General features: G+C 38.3%; 1 protein-coding gene across 1 annotated transcript in view; it reads right to left on the bottom strand.

Moving 5' to 3' along the window:
• Positions 1-1714: 1714 nt before the first annotated feature.
• LOC123241248 (guanylate cyclase soluble subunit beta-2-like) overlaps positions 1715-18721 on the bottom strand; it is a 117860-nt gene continuing 100853 nt past the window's right edge. The window contains exons 10-16 of the mRNA XM_044668946.1: positions 16918-17238; positions 12902-13050; positions 11819-11965; positions 8895-9049; positions 8008-8156; positions 2300-2395; positions 1715-1788 (exon numbers count right to left, since the gene is read on the bottom strand). Of these exons, the coding sequence (XP_044524881.1) occupies positions 1715-1788; positions 2300-2395; positions 8008-8156; positions 8895-9049; positions 11819-11965; positions 12902-13050; positions 16918-17238 (1091 nt within the window). The remainder of the gene's footprint in view (positions 1789-2299; positions 2396-8007; positions 8157-8894; positions 9050-11818; positions 11966-12901; positions 13051-16917; positions 17239-18721) is intronic.

Raw genomic sequence — 18721 nt, forward strand, 5'->3', positions numbered from 1 at the left:
AAAGGACCAGGCCTGAAGTCAGGAAGAGACATCTTCATGAGTTCAAATCTGGCCTCAGACACTTCCCAACTGTGTGACCTAGGGCAAGTCACTTTACCTTGTATGCCTCAGTTGCATCATCTATAAAATGAATTGGAGAAGAAAATAATGAATGATTTTTATCATTTTGTCAAGAAGACCCAAAATGGGGTCAAGAAGTGTTAGATACAACTGAACAATAACAAATATCCTTTTATTATGGTTATTTGTTTTATATGATTTGCCATTGAGTTCATGAGATTTTGACACATATTTTAATTTTTCATCATGAAACTGCTCTTTTATCACACTGGATATTAAGCACAACTTTGACAAACAATTCAATAATGGGTCATAAAAAAATGGAGAGGATCTTTATTAAATGTGTGGAGATCTGATCTTCACATCCCTTCCCCAGATTTCCATGTAGGATTATGCTAGGTGTGGGAAGACGTCTAAACTCTAGATAAGACATGATTAGCTCTCACGGAGTTTAGAGGCTAGAAATAAACATACAGAGCTATCATGCACATGCTAAGTACATTAGTAAGTAAGAAAATAAAAGGCTATGTGAAGTGGAATTGAGGAGGGCACAGGTATGCAGGTATAGGAGTGATGACTACAGAGGAGATGCCGTGGAATGAAGCATGCCTGGGGCAGCTGGCCTGATCTAGGCCACACTCACCAGTCAGGACTTCAGGGTGCCAGAATGGGCATCTGAAACTGAAGGAAAGAAATCTTCTCTGGACCCAGAAGCCAGGCAGTCAATGAGAAAATGGTGAGGAGCTCTAAGGAGTGAGACCCCCCTACACACACCTCCAGTGTAATGGAAGCACTCATACACACTCAAGCAATTTATCATTAAAATTTAAAACTGCTTTGGGTTTTGGGGTAATTTGTCCTATGCCAGGTCAACTGCCAGAGAGAAGAAATGAACATTTATTAAGCTCCAATTCTGTGTACAAGGGGCAACTAGGCGGTACAGTGAATAGAGTTCCTGTTTTGGAGTCAGGAAGACTCATCTTTGTGAGTGCAAATCTGGCCTCAGACACTGACTGTGACTCTGGACAAATCATTTAACCCTGTTTGACACTGTTTCCTCATCTGTAAAGTGAGCTAGAGAAGGAAATGACAAACTACTCCAGTGTCTTTGCCAAGAAAATTACAAATGGGGTCACAAATAGTTGGAGACAATTAAAAAATGACCAAAAATCAAACAAAAAAATGACCAATCACTGTGCTAACTGATTTTTACAAATATGAGCTCGTTTGATTCTCACGACAAGCTTGGAAGGTAGATGCTTTTATTATCTCAATTTTACAGTTGGAGAGGCTGAGAGAGAGGGAGGTTAAATGACTTGCCCAGGGTCACTCTGATAATAAGTGTCTGAGGCTGGATTTGAACTCAGATCTTCCTGACTTCAGGCCCAGCATCCTATCCAGCATACCACTTAGCTGCCCCACTACTCCAGAAAGATGAAAGAAAAAGGATAGAACAAGCATTTATTTATTCCACTCCTATAGATGGGAAAGAACCTAAGATTTGTAGGGTGTGAAAATCTCACCCTACTATGCCAAAGCATCTAGTGATTTTCCAATACAACTGCAAGATGGGCTTTGCTCTGTCTTAAATTCTTGGAGTTCGAACCACTTTTATTTAATGTGTAAAATGGATCAAGAAAACCATTGAGAGGAGCTATTCGTGCTGCTCCTGTTTAGCAACAGAAAGGATTTTGTTATTGGTATTACCAAAGAAGATGGTGCCAAACTCTGTATAAATGTTTATAAACACACACTGCTCACAAGAGGAACTCCAGATCACCTGAGGCATTTGCAGAAAGCACAAATGCAATCTGAACTTCTGCTTTTACAGAATTATAGAATCTCAGAAAGGGACATGAGAAGTTGTCTAGTACAAGAAAAATGACGTCCTCTATAGCATCCTCAATGAATGGTCGTCCTCCTTTCCTTGGAAAACTCCAACTGGGAGTCGGGGGAACCCACTCCCTAATGAAGCAGTTCATCAGGCATCTCACCTATACCATTTGAAGAAAGGTGACAGTCCCCCACATCAGGAGACACAAAAAGACAGTCATGAAAAGGAGTGGAGGAGCTCATAAGTAGCTCCAGCTCTTGCTAAGGACTGTCTGTCTCAGCCAGTGACCATTCTCTTGCTTCTCTCTACTCCAGGATCTGTAAATCTGAATCAGCTGGTTTTCCTTAAGTGCAACAACATATTTAATATAAGGAATATTTTGAAAGAAATCCTTAGTGTACTCACTGTATTCTCCATCAGTGTTGGGGAGCAGGTGCTCACTGTCTTCATCCCTCCCAACAGCAACAGTCTGGCTGTCTTGGATTCCCAGAGCATTTGCTTCTGCAGAAAAGCAAATGAGGGGAAGGAACAAGTGATGATGTATACAACTCTTCACGTCCATAGCAAAAGATTCTGAACTACATGCCTGGGAGGTTGTGGGAAAAGGCTTTTCTTTGACTTTCTGCAAACTTAAGTATCCTTCCTCTTCAGTACCTTCCTTCAGTTCAACTTTATTTAATTTATTTATTTATTTCTCTGTTTGCTTATTTATTTATTTATTTTGCAATGAGCAAAAGTTTTAGTTCAAATTTTAAAAAGATCTTTTGGCAGAGTCAACTTCAAACTAACAAAAAATACACTTATGAAAAGAGATGAAATTTGTTTTGTTTTGTTTTGTTTTAATTTGGATTCAGGTTTTATTGACTTCAAGTCCCACATCCTATCTACTCTAACAAGGTGTTCTCTGTTTATTAATTTTTTATTTTAATAACAAATTTCAGTTCAATTTTATTAATCGTTTCCTGTGTAATAGTTGTTACTTTGGGGGTTGAATAAAGATATTTAATTTTTAAAATTTAGAATTCCAAGATGAGAGATGTTTAAATGTGCCTACTTGGGAGAATGAAGAGAAGAATGTTGTGGGGAATAAAGCTTGAAGTCTACTCTTTGCCTTGACTATTTCTCTTTTCCCTCCATCCATCTTTAAGGCATGATTCTCTGATCATTCCCATGGGACAGAAGCAAAGGAGAGGGAACGCTATAATTTTCTTTCCTTCTCAATTTGACAGCAGCCTAAGGAAAGGTGAGACTACTAAGGACATGGGTCATAGCCACTGCTTAAGCAACTGCTCCTAGCCTTGGGGATCCAGAGCTGTAGGAGCCCCACGAGACCACTCCTCAAGCCATAGTAATAACAATACTCCTCTTTATGTGAGTTCAAGGAGTATGAGACACTTTACATGCATCATCTTATGTGAGTCCCACAACAACTCTCTAAGGTAGATATTTATCACTCCTATTTTACAGATGTGGAAACTGAGGCTCAGAAAGAGTGACTTGCTCAGAGTCTCACAACTAGTAAATAATTGAAGTAGGATTTGAATTTAAGACATTCTGATGTCAAGACTTGTACAGTTGCCTCACATAGTAACTTACTGATTCAGGAAGGGATTTTATCAGAGTTTATGAAAGATCCATCAAATGCTATAATGATGAAACTTTTACTGGTACCTTCAGCAAGCTTAGATGGTTGAGTTGAAGTAGACATCACAGGTAAATGCATCTTTTTTGTGTTCAAACTTTTTTTAATTAAAAAAATTAATAACAAATGTCCAAATAAGTTCCCCAAAGTTCTATGATCCATATTGCCTTCCTCCCTTCTTCTTTCTCCACTCACGGAGCTGACAAGCAATTCAATCTGGGTTATGCATGTATTACTCAAAACATATCTCCATATTATTCATTTTTATAAGCAAATAATCTTATAGAACTAAATCCCCCAACATATATCCAAATAAATAAGTGATAAATTATATGTTTTCATCTGCATTTCTATTCCAACAGTTCTTTCTCTGGAGGTGAATCCTCAGAACTATCCTGGATCATTATATCACTTTTAGTAGCAAAGTCTAACACATTTGATTGTTCTACAACATTGCAGTTACTGTGCTTAATGCTGTCCTGGTTCCGCTGATTTCACTCTGCATCAGTTCATGAAGGTCTTTCCAGGTCTTTCTGAAATCCTATTGATCATTTCTTATAGTACAATAGTATTCCATCACTGTCATATATCACAATTTATTCAGTCATTTCCCCAATTGAGGAACATCCCTTTAGTTTCCAATTCTTTGCCAACACAAAAGGAGTAGCTATAAATATTTTAGTACAAACAGGTCGTTTCCAATTTTTAAAAAATCTCTTTGGGAAACAGACCCAGTAGTGGTATTATTGGATCAAAAGATATAAATGCACCCATTGATGATATTTGATGGTGGCTAAGTAGTGCAGTGAATAGGGCAATGAGACTAAAGACCTGAGTTTAAATTCAGCCTTAACTACTTATTGGCTGTACGACCCTGAGCAAGTCACTTAATCTTTGGCAACTTCAGTTTTCTCATCTGTAATATAGAGATAATAATAGTTGTAAGGATCAGATGAGATAATGATTTTAAAGCATTTGGAACAGTGCCTAGCTATATAAAGGGTAGCTATTATTATTATTATTATTATTATTATTATTATTATTATTATTATCTATAAAATGGCAATAATAATAGCACCTATCTCCCCCAAGGGTAGTGTGAAAATCAAGTGAGATAATATTTAAGTATTTTGCAAACCTTAAAACTCTTCAAAAATACTAGCCATTACCTCAGTTTTATAAGCAGTCTTTCTTTATGCAATCAAGAGTAGTTATATCACTTGATGTTAAACAAACATTTTTGCTCTGTTTTGCACGTGCTAATAGTACTCTTTATTTTCTGATCGTGTTAATACTTATATTACATATTCTTACTGGCACAGATTCTTTGCTTGGTAGACTCAGAGAGTTATGTACTTTGTAGTTCACAGAGGGCAAAGGGGCCCTTTCTTGAATTTTTGTAAGGAGACTCAATATTTCTCTTTGCATCAGTGACTTGTAGACCAACTCCTTGATTGCCACAATGATCAACAGAAAACATTGAGTCTGTTTCCTCATCTGCAAAATGGGAGTAACAGTGGTGGGGATCAGTCTACTTTCCCTCTAAGGTCCCTTCCATCTCTGTAATTGATTTCATGATTAAATGGTGTATAGCTTGAATCCCTTTGTGGTTGCCAAAATATGGATTTTAAAATTATTATCCAAGCATTAAGTATTGTACTTAATAAAGTCTTGTTAATAATAATTAAAGTAGGAAACCTAGCTATTCAGCCCACTCACCAGAGCAAAAGAGGAAGAACAAGGCAGAGCCTCAGAATTTATACAAAACATAACCACTCAAACGTAGACAAAAAGAAAAGCATTCTAGGTAATATGGAAAGGAAGTTTGGGTAATGTAGTTTTTAGGGGTTCAAGATTTTCCAACTATACAATGGTTCTGGATTAGTCTCAGAAGGACTAGACAAACCATACATATGAAGTTTGTACAGAATCCCCACTAAAATGATCTCCTTATGTGAGTCCCACAACAACCCTCTAAGGCAGGTGTTAGTATCACTCCTATTTTACAGATGTGGAAACAGGCTTAGAAAGAGTGACTTACTCAGGGTATCACAGCTAGTAAATAATTGAAGCCATCTTCATCCCACCCCAAAAAAAAATTAATGCAAAGAACCAGGAAGAACTTGATGACCACAGATGAAAAGCCCATGTCCTAGAGGAGAAAATTTAAGCAAAAGGAATTCACTGGAAAGGCCATTATTCTGTGGTTTATAATACCAGTATGTATCCCTCCTCCTTGGTTTAAAGAGACACTGCCCTGCCAAGATGAAGGCAGCGATGACATTAACTAGTATCAGTTTCTGGTGTTTCCCCTCCCCATTCCAGCCTTTGGGTAATGTGAGTTGTTGAATAGTAGTACCTCACCCTCTCCCCATATTTGTAGCTTACATCTACTATCTAGCTGCTTCTGAAGCTGTTTTCATGGGTTCCACAGCTCTCTGGAGAACTCATTACCAGCCGCATTCCCTTTCTCTTCTTAATAGAGGTCTCAGTTCTTCTCCACAAGGAACAAGTGTCAGTAAGGTGCAGACCTATGGAGGACAGACACTCCTTTTGGTCAGGGCTCAGCTCTTAGATCTAGGCTATGAACTAGGGACCACCAATACAATTTTGGGTTGAAAAATTGGAGAAAATCTGAAAGGAATCAATTCAAAGGGCAAGTGCCTGGTATCATTAGGCACAAGCCCAAGTGAATCCTAATCCAAGACCACCATCTCTACTGCTGTTTCATTTCACAGATCATACTTGGTCACCTGCCTTATCTAGATAGCTTCAAGTCAAGGACTTTTAGGAAACCTCCTCGCTTACCCACTTGGTGTGGGCATTTGTGTGTTTCCAGCCCAAACCTAAAAAACATGTGGAACATTTTAGGAGGCAGCCATGTGATACCATATACAGTTCTGGGCCTGGAATTAGGGAGATCTGTGTTCAAATCTGACTTCAGATGCTTATACTAGGCAAAGCAAGTTACTGAACTTCTGTTGGCCTCAGTTTCTTTAACTTTTTATAAAAAGGGAGTAATAATAGCACCTACCTTGTTAGGTTGTTATGAAGATCAAATGAGATATTTATAACTTGCTTAACACAGTGCCTGGCAGATAGTAGGTGATAAATAAATGCTTAATCTCTTCCCTTTCCCTCTTTTCTGGGTTAAGCCACATTCTAGGGGAGTGTTTCTCAAACTGGGTAGTGTTGAGAGCATCCCAAGGCAGTTCCTGAAGCCTGATGAGGTGTCTGAGAAGACTACAGATCTTAGAATATGCCTTTAGTACAAATTATGTCCTCTCACTAGGCCAATACTATTAGCCCACTATCATTTTTTGAGATTGCAAGCTGTATACATCTTCAATTACAACATAATGATGAAAGGAGCACTGGGTCCAGAAAACCTGGGTTGTAATCCTGTCTCAGACACTCAAAGTTTGTGTGATCTTGGGAAAGGTCCATTCTGACTATGCCTAAAGGGCTTTAAAAGACTGCCTTTTGTTCCAGCCATATCACTGTGAGGTTTATACCCCAAAGAGATAATAAGGAAAAAGACTTGTACAAAAATATTTAGAGCTGCACTCTTTGTGGTGGCAAAAAATTGGAAAATGAGGGGATACCCTTCAATTGGGGAATGGCGGAACAAATTGTGGTATCTGTTGGTGATGGAATACTACTGTGCTAAAAGAAATAATGAACTGGACAAGTTCCATGTAAACTGGAATGACCTCCAGGAATCAATGCAGAATGAAAGGAGCAGAACCAGGAGAACATTGTACACAGAGACGGATACACTGTGATACAATAGATTGTAATGGACTTCTCTACTAGCAGCAATGCAATGATCCGGGACAATTCTGAGGAACTTAAGAGAAAGAAAACTATCCACATCCAGAGAAAGAACTGTGGGAGCAGAAACACAGAAGAAAAATAGTTGCTTGATCACATGGGTCAATGGGCACATGATCGGGGATGTAAACTCTAAACGATTACCCTAATGCAAATATTAATAATATGGAAATAGGTCTTGATCAGTGACAGATGTAAAACCCAGTGGAATTGCTCATTGGCTATGGGAGGGGGGTGGGAAGAGAAGAGGGAAAGAATATGAATCATGTAACCATGGAAAAATATTCTTAATTAATTAATTAATTAAAAATTTCAAATTAAAAAAAAAAGAAAAGAAAGGTCCATCCTGACATCTAGGTGGTATAATACATAGATAACTCGATCTGGAGTCAGGAAGACATGAGCCAAATTCAACCTAACTTCTGGTCCTCTGAACACTCTGGTACCATCTAGCTGTTCCAGAATCAGTACTCTTGGACTATCCAAGCCTGGATCAAAACAAGTTGAAATAATGAATGATAGAATAATTCCATGCGTGGTCTAGATTATATACTCATACACAGAGAAAATACCATTGGAACTGCTCATAGATAAAATTTGCCTGCTAATAGATAGTGCTGCCTACATTTTTTCTTACTTTTATTTTCAGGATTTTCAGTTTTCCCCATGATCTCATCCTCGGTGACCTGCAAATTCTGAATCAGGAAATAGGTGATCATCTTCCCTTTGCCTTTCACCTCAATTTCACCCCTCTCGATGATCTCAAACCCACGATTTTCCAGAGCACTGCAAAGAGGAAGAAGGTCCATTGCACATCAAAACTGCCAGGTGTACAGCTTGGGGAGTGACACAAACATGGAGGATTGACAGATAGGAGATGCCTTGGAATCCCTGTCATCTGCCAAATCTCACATCCCTGCTACTAACAGGCCAAAGGCATATGTGGAGAGAAGACAGGAATCGCCTCCCTGGGAATGACCCAGGTCACAGCAGATAGGGATGGAGGAGGGTTATAATAGGTCCATGTTGACTAACCTTTGGCACACATGTCTGGGGTAAGGGGGCAGCTCATATGTGGCATGAGGTTGCAGTTCAGGCACTTGGTCTCTAAAAAATTTGCCATCACTGCTATAAGTGGCTTCCTGCTAATCTTTTCTTCCAGCTTGCCTTCTGCCTCAAAATTTGATCCTTCTTTTAAACAATTCCCTCTATCAAAACAAAAATCACTGATGTGATATGTGAGGGATGAAATCAGGTCTGATCAAAATATGACTATATGTGATTATGCTAATGTCACAACTTTCTTTTGCTCCATCTCTTTTCATTCTTCGTCTCTGCACTATCTGAGTTTGAGGTAGAAAATGAACCATTTGACATAAAATTGCTGGCACCAAGAAAGATATAGTTATGGGATAAGAAAAGAGTATGTTATCTTCTTTGTAATTGCATAACTCTTTGAGAGCAGGGACTGTGCTTTATTCAAGTTTATTGGAAGAGCGAATGATGGAATGGCTGGCTGACTACCTGTATGCAGTCGGACTGAGGTGCACTTTGTCGGGAAGCCCATGGCTCTCCATCCTAGAAGCTGTGTTCACTGTGTCTCCAAACAAACAGTATCTGGGCATCTTGTCACCCACAACTCCAGCCAAAACTGGTCCTGTATGGATCCCTACCCTGATCTAGAAAGACAAAAATCTACTTAAGCACAATGTTACATGGTAATAGGCACTTTGATTTTGTGAATTGGTTTTTGTCTCCATCATGAGATTTTAAGCTTATCAAGGACAAATAATTTGTTTTATACATCTTTATAACTACCACAGCACTTAGAACAATAATTATTACCACATGAAAGGCATTCAATAAAAGCACATAGCCATTGCTTAACACAGGTTTATTTACGAATTGAATAACCACTGAAAATTTAGGAATCTTTTAGAGTGGAGAATTTAACAGGGTTTCTGTCTCTTCTTCCACAACAAGACCTGACATCTACAGGTAAAATGTAAGCTTTTGAGGGGCAAGGACTGTTTTTTCTTTTGTATTTATATCTTCAGCACCTCGTATAATGAATGGCACATAGTAGATGCTGTAATAAATACTTGATGTATTAAATTGAGACTCTCTGAAATTTCTCCTTTCTTCCTTTGATTCATTCTTCCCTTTGTTCCTTTCTTTCTTTGATACTGCTGCTTAAAGACAAAGGCTTTAAAGAGAATAGCAGGTTTAGGAAGCTAGTAGAAGATGGTACCTAGAAATAGAATTTAGGCATTTTGTTCATAGATTAATATACAGGAATGACAGACTCTTGGTCAGAAATATCTGGTAAGGAGTGGTAAGAATGCCCTTGTGAGGAGGCTTACAAATCTAATAAGAAATACTTTAAACTGAGAAGGAAGATGAAGGGTGAAAAAATGACTTCTCTGCCTATGCATCTAAGAGCCATAGAAAGCAGCTACCACGATAGAAGAATATCAATATATTTGATGCTTAAAATATTCACTAGAGTTCAAAGGAAGAGTCATTAATAAAAACAATGGCTCAGATATTTATACACAAAGTAGGAGTAACAAGAAAAATGAACGAAAGAGCCTAATTCAAAGAAACAAATATAACCTCACCAAAATCACTGAGACTTGTTTGTATAAGCTCGTGATTTGACAATAACTCTAAATAGTAGTACCTTATTGAAAATGAATAAGACTTGTAAAAGACGGAAGGGGCAGAATACTATTCCAAAGTAAGAAAACAAACTAATATGAGGAAATCTAGGAACAAAAGTGGAGAAACAAAATGGAAGGCATTTGGGTGAAGGTCAACAGGGGCAGAAATTAAAGCATTCTGATAGTATAACACATACTTCCCTGTTAGAAAGTAGAAATTCATGAGAAATATAGGAAAAACTTTTCCAATCCAATCTTTACAGTTACGAATATATTCTTGGGTCCACTAGATGGTGCAGTAGAGAGTGCTGAACCTGGAGTTAGGAAGACTTATCTTGAGTTCAAATCTGGCCTCAGATACTTACTTGCTATGTGACCCTGGGCAAGTCACTTAACCCTGTATGCTTCCGTTTTCTCATCTGTAAAATGAACCGAAGAAGGAAATAGCAAACTACTGCAGTGTCTTTGTCAAGAAAACCCCAAATGGGATCACAAAGAGTCTGACATGACTAAACAAATGAAAAACAAGAGCAGTACAGGTAGTAAGCCTATGGGTGAAACTTGAACACCCTTCCTTGAAAGACAGGAAATATGTGATTTTCTTTTACCAATGCTCAGTCCTTAAAAACCTTCACACTGATGTCTCTTGTTCTAGACTATATTGTGTTGTGCGCTGATATCATTATCGCTATAACCTCCCTATCTAGCACTATGAGAAAGCTGTGCTGATGTTTTTTCCATTAGTGGCCAAGTGGTAGTAGCACTTTTCTTATTGCCGGACTCTCTCTGTACCCTCTCAGTTTCACATATCAGACCAGAATTTAAGATTATAGATTGTGATCTAGAAGAGACTTTGGAGATTAGTTAATCCAACTGTATCATTTTACACATGATGAAACTGAGACCCAGATTGGTAAAGAAACTTGTGGAAAGCAACATGGGAAGTAAGTAGTAGAGATGGGAATGAACTCAGGTCCTGCAACTCCAAGTTCTGCTCTCTTTCCACTGGGTCACACTACTCTCCAAGCAATTGCAAAGCCATCAACCACAAATAGAAAACATTGATTATTTTATTCTATTTTGAGTATGTTTTATGTAGTATAAAATATATAAAATATATGTTATATATTTTATGTAGTATAAACATATATTTGTATATTGTATATAGTATGAAATATATAACATATATTTTATATAGTATAAATATATAACAAATATTTTATATAGTATATATATATATATATATATATATATATATTAGTAAACACAGTTGACTCCTGACTAAAATTCAGTAAGACTTATGCTCAAAAAAAGCAGAAAAAGTAGAAAGGACACGGTGCTACAGTGTGAAGCAATTTTTTCCCCTCTGGGTGGTTTACCTCAGTTTCCTCATCTGTAAAATGAAAGGATTGAACTGAGGGACTCCTAAAATTCTTACTTGCATTACATTTATGATCCTATAAAAGATGAACCCTGGATTTCATCAAATAAGAAAAAAAGAACTGGGGTATTCAGTTCTACCCTTGTTTACAGGAAATGAGATTCTTGCAGAGAAGTTCTACATAGATCCAAATATTCTCCAGGCACTTCCAAGAACCTAATTTAAGTTGTGGTGAATTTGGGCCAGCAGCCTGCTAATTTCTCTGTTCCTGAGGAGTGTGCTCCAAAGAGAGGGGTAGTCTGAACAAATCACACCATTTCAAGGCGTGCCTGTGCACCAGTGAAGGAAATGCAAGGATGCCATGGAATGCTTCCCATCATGCTGAGTGCTCATCTGCTTGGTACCTGAATGGGTTCTCCGGTGACAGGATTCATCACTTCTCTTGCAGAAATTCTCATCCCCAGGGCAAAATTAGCGACTCTCTGAGCATGGTTTTCCACAGGCACCGGCACCCCACCAACCACCATGTACGCATCACCTATTGTTTCCACCTGGGAGGGAAAAGAGAGCCTGGTCAGCTTCTGCTTTTCACAAAAGACTTCTCACATATTTCATCATTTTCTCTTGTATTGGCACCGAGGCCCAAGTTACCATTGTGACTCTTTGCTGGAGAAAGGGGAGGTACAAAGGATATGGAGAGCCAGCAAGGCCATTCTGCCTTTCAGTGGGAACAAATCTTGGAGAAAATGAATGTCCTGGAGTGGCCATATGGTACTCTACATTGAATAGCAAATTACTGGGAGTGGACCTTCTGCTAAACTGGAGGAGTAGGAGAAGCACTCTCTGAGATTAAAGTGCTCTCTTGCAGGAGGGCAGCTTAACTCTTCCAAGGCACAAGAGTTCCATTTGAGTCATGTACTTTTCCTAGGCCTCTAAAGAGATATCCTATGTGAAGGCCACAACGAATCATTTCAGAACCCAGGGCAAACAATAAAAAATGGGCCTGCAAATCAATTTTATAATTCCTGAGAGAGAAACAATACATAGAACATTTCAGATCAATTTGGTTGTTAAGAATGGGAAATTGGGTGCTATGGCAATTCTTAAATAGGCATTATGAACAATGCTGGCGATTGTTAGGTTCCTTTTTTAACAAATTCTTTTTGATATGTGCCAAGTTCCTAGTTAGCAACTAGATAATTCTAAAATATGTTACATTTTGGTGCCCTCTAATGCACTTCATTCCCCTGTTCTGGTTAGGGTTCTGTTGTCAGAGCAAAATAATATTCAATCCATCTATTGGGAAAAAAAAACTCAAGAAAGGGAAAAAAAAGGAAAAGGAATGTAATAGAAGGGAAAGGAAGGGAAAGGGAGGAATGAAAAAGAGAGAATAAAGGCTAGCTAAGGGAAACGCACAACAAACTATATACATTATACAACAAAAATGCAGTTTACTGAATTTTGAAATCTACTATTCAGACTCTTACTTTGTAGACATCGTGGACACTGGTTAACCGATCAAATTTTGAGTACATCGAGTTCAACATGTTCACTATTTGGATGGGCTCACAGGCAGCACAGATGTTGGTAAATGTCACCACATCACTGAAAAGGATGGTGCAGGTTTTAAATTCTCCTGTAACAGAAATTAGATATTACGTGCCACTGTCTGAATAATAGTCCAAAGGGTTAAATATGCCAGTCATTTGCCATTAGTTAAATTCTCTGGGAATACAACTTTTTTTTTTTTTAAATAAAGTCTACCTGAAAAGAGAACTGGGCGGGAGAATATGGCTTTCTTCAGTGCTTGGTCAAGCATTTACTGGTTTCATGAAGGCAGAAGAGAGTAGGAAGAAGAAATTGATGAAGAAAAAGAAACAAGCATTTTTTAAATGCCTACTGTGTGCCAAGCACTGTGCTAAGCAGTCTATAAATATTTTCTCATTTGTTGTTATTTTTCAGTCATTCCAGTTGTATCCAACTCTTTATGGCCTCATTTGGGGTTTTCTTGGCAAAGACACTGGAATGGTTTGCCATTTCCTTTTCTGGCTCATTTTACAGGTAAGGAGACTGAGGTAAACAGATTAAGTGACTTGCCCAGGATTACACTGTCACTATGTTTCTGAAGCTGGATTTGACACCATATTCTAACCATTGAACTCACTAGCTGTCTCCACTGAGCCAGAGTGCCCATTCTCTCATTACCACAACCAAAGGAGATAGGTACTATTATTATTCTCATTTTACAGTTTAGGAAACTGTAGTTTTGAAGTAGAAGAAATTAAAAAAAGAGAAATACAAAGCTAAAGTATGACCATATGAGTAAACTTTCCTGCCAAGCTCTCCCCTCAGCTTCCACAGCCATGTTCTGGGAAGAAGACGAGGGGCAGGGTTATATCAAAATATATCCTCTCTACATTAGCACATCACATGAGAAGGAAAATGGGAAAGAAAGTTCTGGGGAGAAAATTCTAATTACACACTCTGTACCACTAAGCTGCCTCAAAGGAAAAGGTGAGCTGGAAGCAGAAGAAAATGGGGAAGGGAGGGAGAAGGAAGTAAAGAAGTGGTAGGAGTGATGGCTTGGGAGTGTGGACCACTCAGGTGGTCAGGGTGAAGGGAAAGCTGATCTCCAGAGGGTCACATCCACCAATCGCCCAGGAATAAGAGAACTACAACACAGGCTATATTTTTGGACAGAAAATAGTACTTAAAAAGGCAGAATGGATGATTCCCTTAACAGGTTGAGGTAACATGTAACTTCTGCTGCTTTGCCCAAAGGACAGGAAGGAATTTCAGGAGCAGAGAGAAAAGAAATTTTAAGTATTCACATATCTTTGTCCCCCTATTTCCATATTAAAGAAGAACCCAAAGCATATGTGCCAGAAGGGGCTGCTCCTATCCCCCTCTCCACCTGTGCTTGAGGACATTTCTCCCATCACCTGCCCCTCTGCCCAGCAGCCCAGTGGACAGCTCACATGCAGGGTGAGGGCTGCAATTTGGGCACTTGGTCTCTAAAAGGTTCACCATCACTGCCCTATTTTATAAGGACTTTTAATAATGAAGTGTCTGCAGCTAAATATGTCATTGGAATATATCATCATCCACAGAAATAGTACGGTATGTTTTTGTTATCAATATTTTTGTCCCCCTAAATTTTCCCTTACTGAATATTCCCTTACTGAGGCACAGCTTGAGAGATTAACAAACTCTTATGTTATGTACATAACAGTTTTTGACCCTTTCAAGTCAGGAAGGGACCATTTAATCTCTGAATCCATTTATTTTTATTTTTTGACCCCTTCCCTTCTGTCTTAGAATTGATACTACATAGTGGTTCTAAGGCAGAAGAGCTGTCTGAAGCCACATTTGAATCCAGGGGACTAAAGTTAATGCTGTTTATGTGGCTTCTTGCCTTGAGGAGTGAAAGGCTAATATATGGTACCTAAGGAAATTCTAATTTCTAGTGATTGTAAATGAGATTATAGACTCCTTGAGGTTAGAGACCAGCTCTACATATTTCCTACAAGTAATTTAATTAATATGGAGCATTCATAGTATTTAACAAAGTGCCTTACGAATGCACCATAAAATTGGGATGCAATTAAATTATATTACATTTACATTTTAAAGAAGTATATTGGGGGTAGCTGGGTGGCTCAGTGAATTGATAGTTAGGCCTAGAGACAGGAGGTCCTAGGTTCAAATCTGGCCTCGGACACTTCCTAGTTGTGTGCCCCTGGGCAAGTCACTTGACCCCTATTGCCTAGCCCTTAGCATTCTTCTGCCTTGGGACAAAATATTGATTCCAAGAGGGAAGATTAGGGTTTAAATTTTTAAAAAAGAAGAAGGAGTATATAATTGAGTAGTTAGGCAACACAGTGGATTGAGTGCCAGACCTGGAATTAGGAAGACTCAAGTTTCTGAGTTCAAATGCAACCTCAGATATTTTCTATGTGAGCTTGGACAAGTCATTTAGTCCTGTTTGCCTCAGTTTCTTCTTCTGTAAAAAGCTGGAGAAGGAAATAGAAAACCACTCCAGTATCTTTGTCAAGAAAACCCCAAATGGGGTCAGTCAGTCACAGACATGACTGAAAATGACTGAACAACAATAATCAGGGGAGGTAATGATTATGTCTTACTTTTTTGCATGTTTGCAAAGACTGGGGATTTAATATATTTTTGTTGAATAAATGAATGGCCTTTGTTCAACCAATATTTAATTAATTTTATTATGTGGAATTAAAACAGAGTAACTGTATAGTGTTTTTACTTCAAATTAAGTAGGTGAGGAGAAAAAGGAAAAAAGTTTCTTTCCACAGAAGGTTAAGGAAGAAGCCACAGAGGGTTAAGGATCAAAGTTACCCTGGAATTCATTTAGTCCAACCTCTTCAATTTACAGTTGAGGAAACAGACCCAGAGAAATTAGGTGACCTACTTATAGTCATGAGGTAATAAGTAGTACAGACAGGATTCAAACTCAGATTCTTTGGATCCACATTCAGTGTTGTCTCCACTAGGAAACATTGCCTTAATAAGGTTAAGGATTAGTGAGAAAGAATTCTATCTTCTAGTTTACTTCTGTAAAATTTATGCTGTTAAAGCATCATGTTTTATACTCTGTGTTGTAGTTTAGTCATGTGAGAGGCAGTGTGGTATAATGTAAAAGAAAAGGAAATTTCAAGCCAAAACATCTGAGCTTAAATTCTGAATATGGTCCTTCCTATGAGCTCAGGAATTCTTTGGACCTTGGTTTCTCCATTTGTAAAATGAGAAGTTTGAACTAATTGATCTTGAAAAGCCCCATCAGCTTTAAATTCTATCACAATGTTCATCTTATTCAGCTATTTTTAATAAGGAAGTCTATGTTTGAAAAGAAGAGAAAAGAGTAGTGACTGGAAAATCATTCTAATTCCTTTCTCTTGGTTAATCATGTTGAAATCTGAATGTTTGAGACATGAGGCTATAATTAAGGCACTGTGTGCACTTGCTGGAAGGTCCCTCATTACAGTTATTTCCAAGGGAAAATAATTACTTGAAGGTTAAATTGTAACTTAAACATGAGATTATGGGACAGCCAACTGGCTTAGTGGATAGAGAGCCAGGCCTGGAGCTGGGAGGACCTGGATTCAAATGTGGCCTCAGATACTTGCTAGCTGTGTGACCCTGGGCAAGTCACTTAACCCCAATTGCATAGCCCTTACTGCTCTTCTGCCTTGGAATCATTACTTAATATACATTCTAAGACAAAGGATAAAGGATTTTATTTTAAAAAAAGATTATGACAAATATCAAAGCCTATCACCATCCAGGAAGAGCTGGTTCACCAGAAATTATCCTTCGAGAATATCCTTAATTTAAATTTAGAGCAATAATTTAATTTTCGCTTTATTAAAGAAGGAAATGGAGACATCTATAAGGTACCACTCGTGGCCAGCTGGCGAGGGAGTGAGCCACAAACTCTAACCCGAAGTTCATGTATGAGATGAATCAAATTCCATACCTGCTGCTACCTTTTTCCCTTCTTTCAGCTGGTTTGCTACATGTTCAGGAAGCATTGCATACAACAACGTTTCTGTTTTCTTCTTTTCTATGGCTAAATGTTTGGAGAGGATCCGGAGTTCTTCCTTCTTCCTTTCCAGTTGGTTGGACAACTCAATTTCAGCCAATCGCTGCTGGTTCAGGAGGATGAGATCTCTGGTGGTGTCATGCCTAGCGATATCAGAAATGTGCATGTTCCGCTCCTCCAGCTCTTGGAGGCTTCGGAGTTTGGGGGAGCAGAGGTATAGCATGCACTGTAGGGAGTCCATCCAAATCATCTGCCCTTTAAAAAACAGAACAGAAAGAAACAATCATGTATCAAATGCCCACCGCTGGTGAGAGATGAGGAGTGGCACAGAAGTGAGATTTCTAGACAACTGACCCTTTAAATGTCCAAATCATTTCTATTAATCATTTTAAAGAAATAGCTTTAAAATCTGTACTTATTTCCCTGATTTATTAGTGAAGGCTCTTGAGCATAATTTAAGCTTTCCTTAATGATAAGGTTGTAAAGAGATAAAAGGGAGCATGACAGAGAAGAAAAAGTATATTTGGATGTTGAAGGCTATCCAGCAGCTCCAGGGGTCTAAAAAGGTGTACGGTTTAGGCAAGAAAGAATGATGCAGAAAACTGGGAACTGTCAGTCTAATACATTAGCTCATGACTGCTCCAATAGTCTTTGAGCATGTTCTTTATTTTATACATTTTTTGTATAAAGCAAGATTGAAATCTCAGCTGTATAGAAACACCCAAGCTTAAAGAATTACATCACATACAAATTTTTTTTCATGTAGATTATGCCCAGATGAGACCTTGCTCAAGGTTAATGAAGGAGTCTTACTTTATCTAAATTCTACTACTTCAAAAGATATGTTAAAGAATAAACCTTTAAGATTGTGGGGTATATTTTGTCACTGGAAAGTACCTAAGTGAGAGTGGAATTTGCCTGGATCTGCCCCTCTGTATCCTTGAGATGTCTGAAATAGAAAGAAAAGATACAAGCAGCTTCTGCTAATTTCTGCTATTCTCAGCTGTGGGAAAAGACTGTTAACTCATTAAATGCTGGTTTACTATAGGGTACTTAGGGGCTTTCTATAAAACTTGAGGCTATCCTAAAAATAGAGAGCATAATGTTTTCAATAATAAAAAGTGTTGATCAAAAAGGAGTCACAGAGGGGTCAGATCTTTTTGGATAAGCCATCCATCCTATGGCCCGATTTTCAGGTCATAAGAGTCAGCACAGGGCTTTGCCAAAAACTGTGTTGACCTTGATGGGATCCAGATAAGAGACTCTATTAAAAGATCTTATTTCTCTGAGTGGCTCCCAGCATTTGAAATAATACAACCAGGCTTCCAATTCCCATTCTGACAGGGGTGAGGTTTCAGACAATTCACTGAATTTCTTCATCTATAAAAAATAAAAAGTTTGCCTAGGAAATCTATTAGGTTCTTTCTACCTCTAAATGATTATGAACACCAATGAATCATAAATTTAAAGCTGAAAGGGGTCCTAGAGGTCATGAAGTCCAATCCCCTATTTACAAGGGTGAGAAAAGAGACTCAAAGTAGTTCAGTGACTGATCTGAGATCACAGAGGGAATATATTTCGGAGTTGAGATTTAAATCCAAGTCCCTTGACTTCAAATTCAACGTTAGCTCTTCTGCATCACTCTTCTTTTGCAATTCAATAAATCCCTTGGGAATACTTAAAATATGTAGTAGGTCTGTTGCTCTCATGCTCAATGATTACATTTGATTTACATTCT

The sequence above is a fragment of the Gracilinanus agilis genome, chromosome 3, assembly GCF_016433145.1.
Source record: "Gracilinanus agilis isolate LMUSP501 chromosome 3, AgileGrace, whole genome shotgun sequence".
Taxonomy (NCBI): Eukaryota; Metazoa; Chordata; class Mammalia; order Didelphimorphia; family Didelphidae; genus Gracilinanus; species Gracilinanus agilis.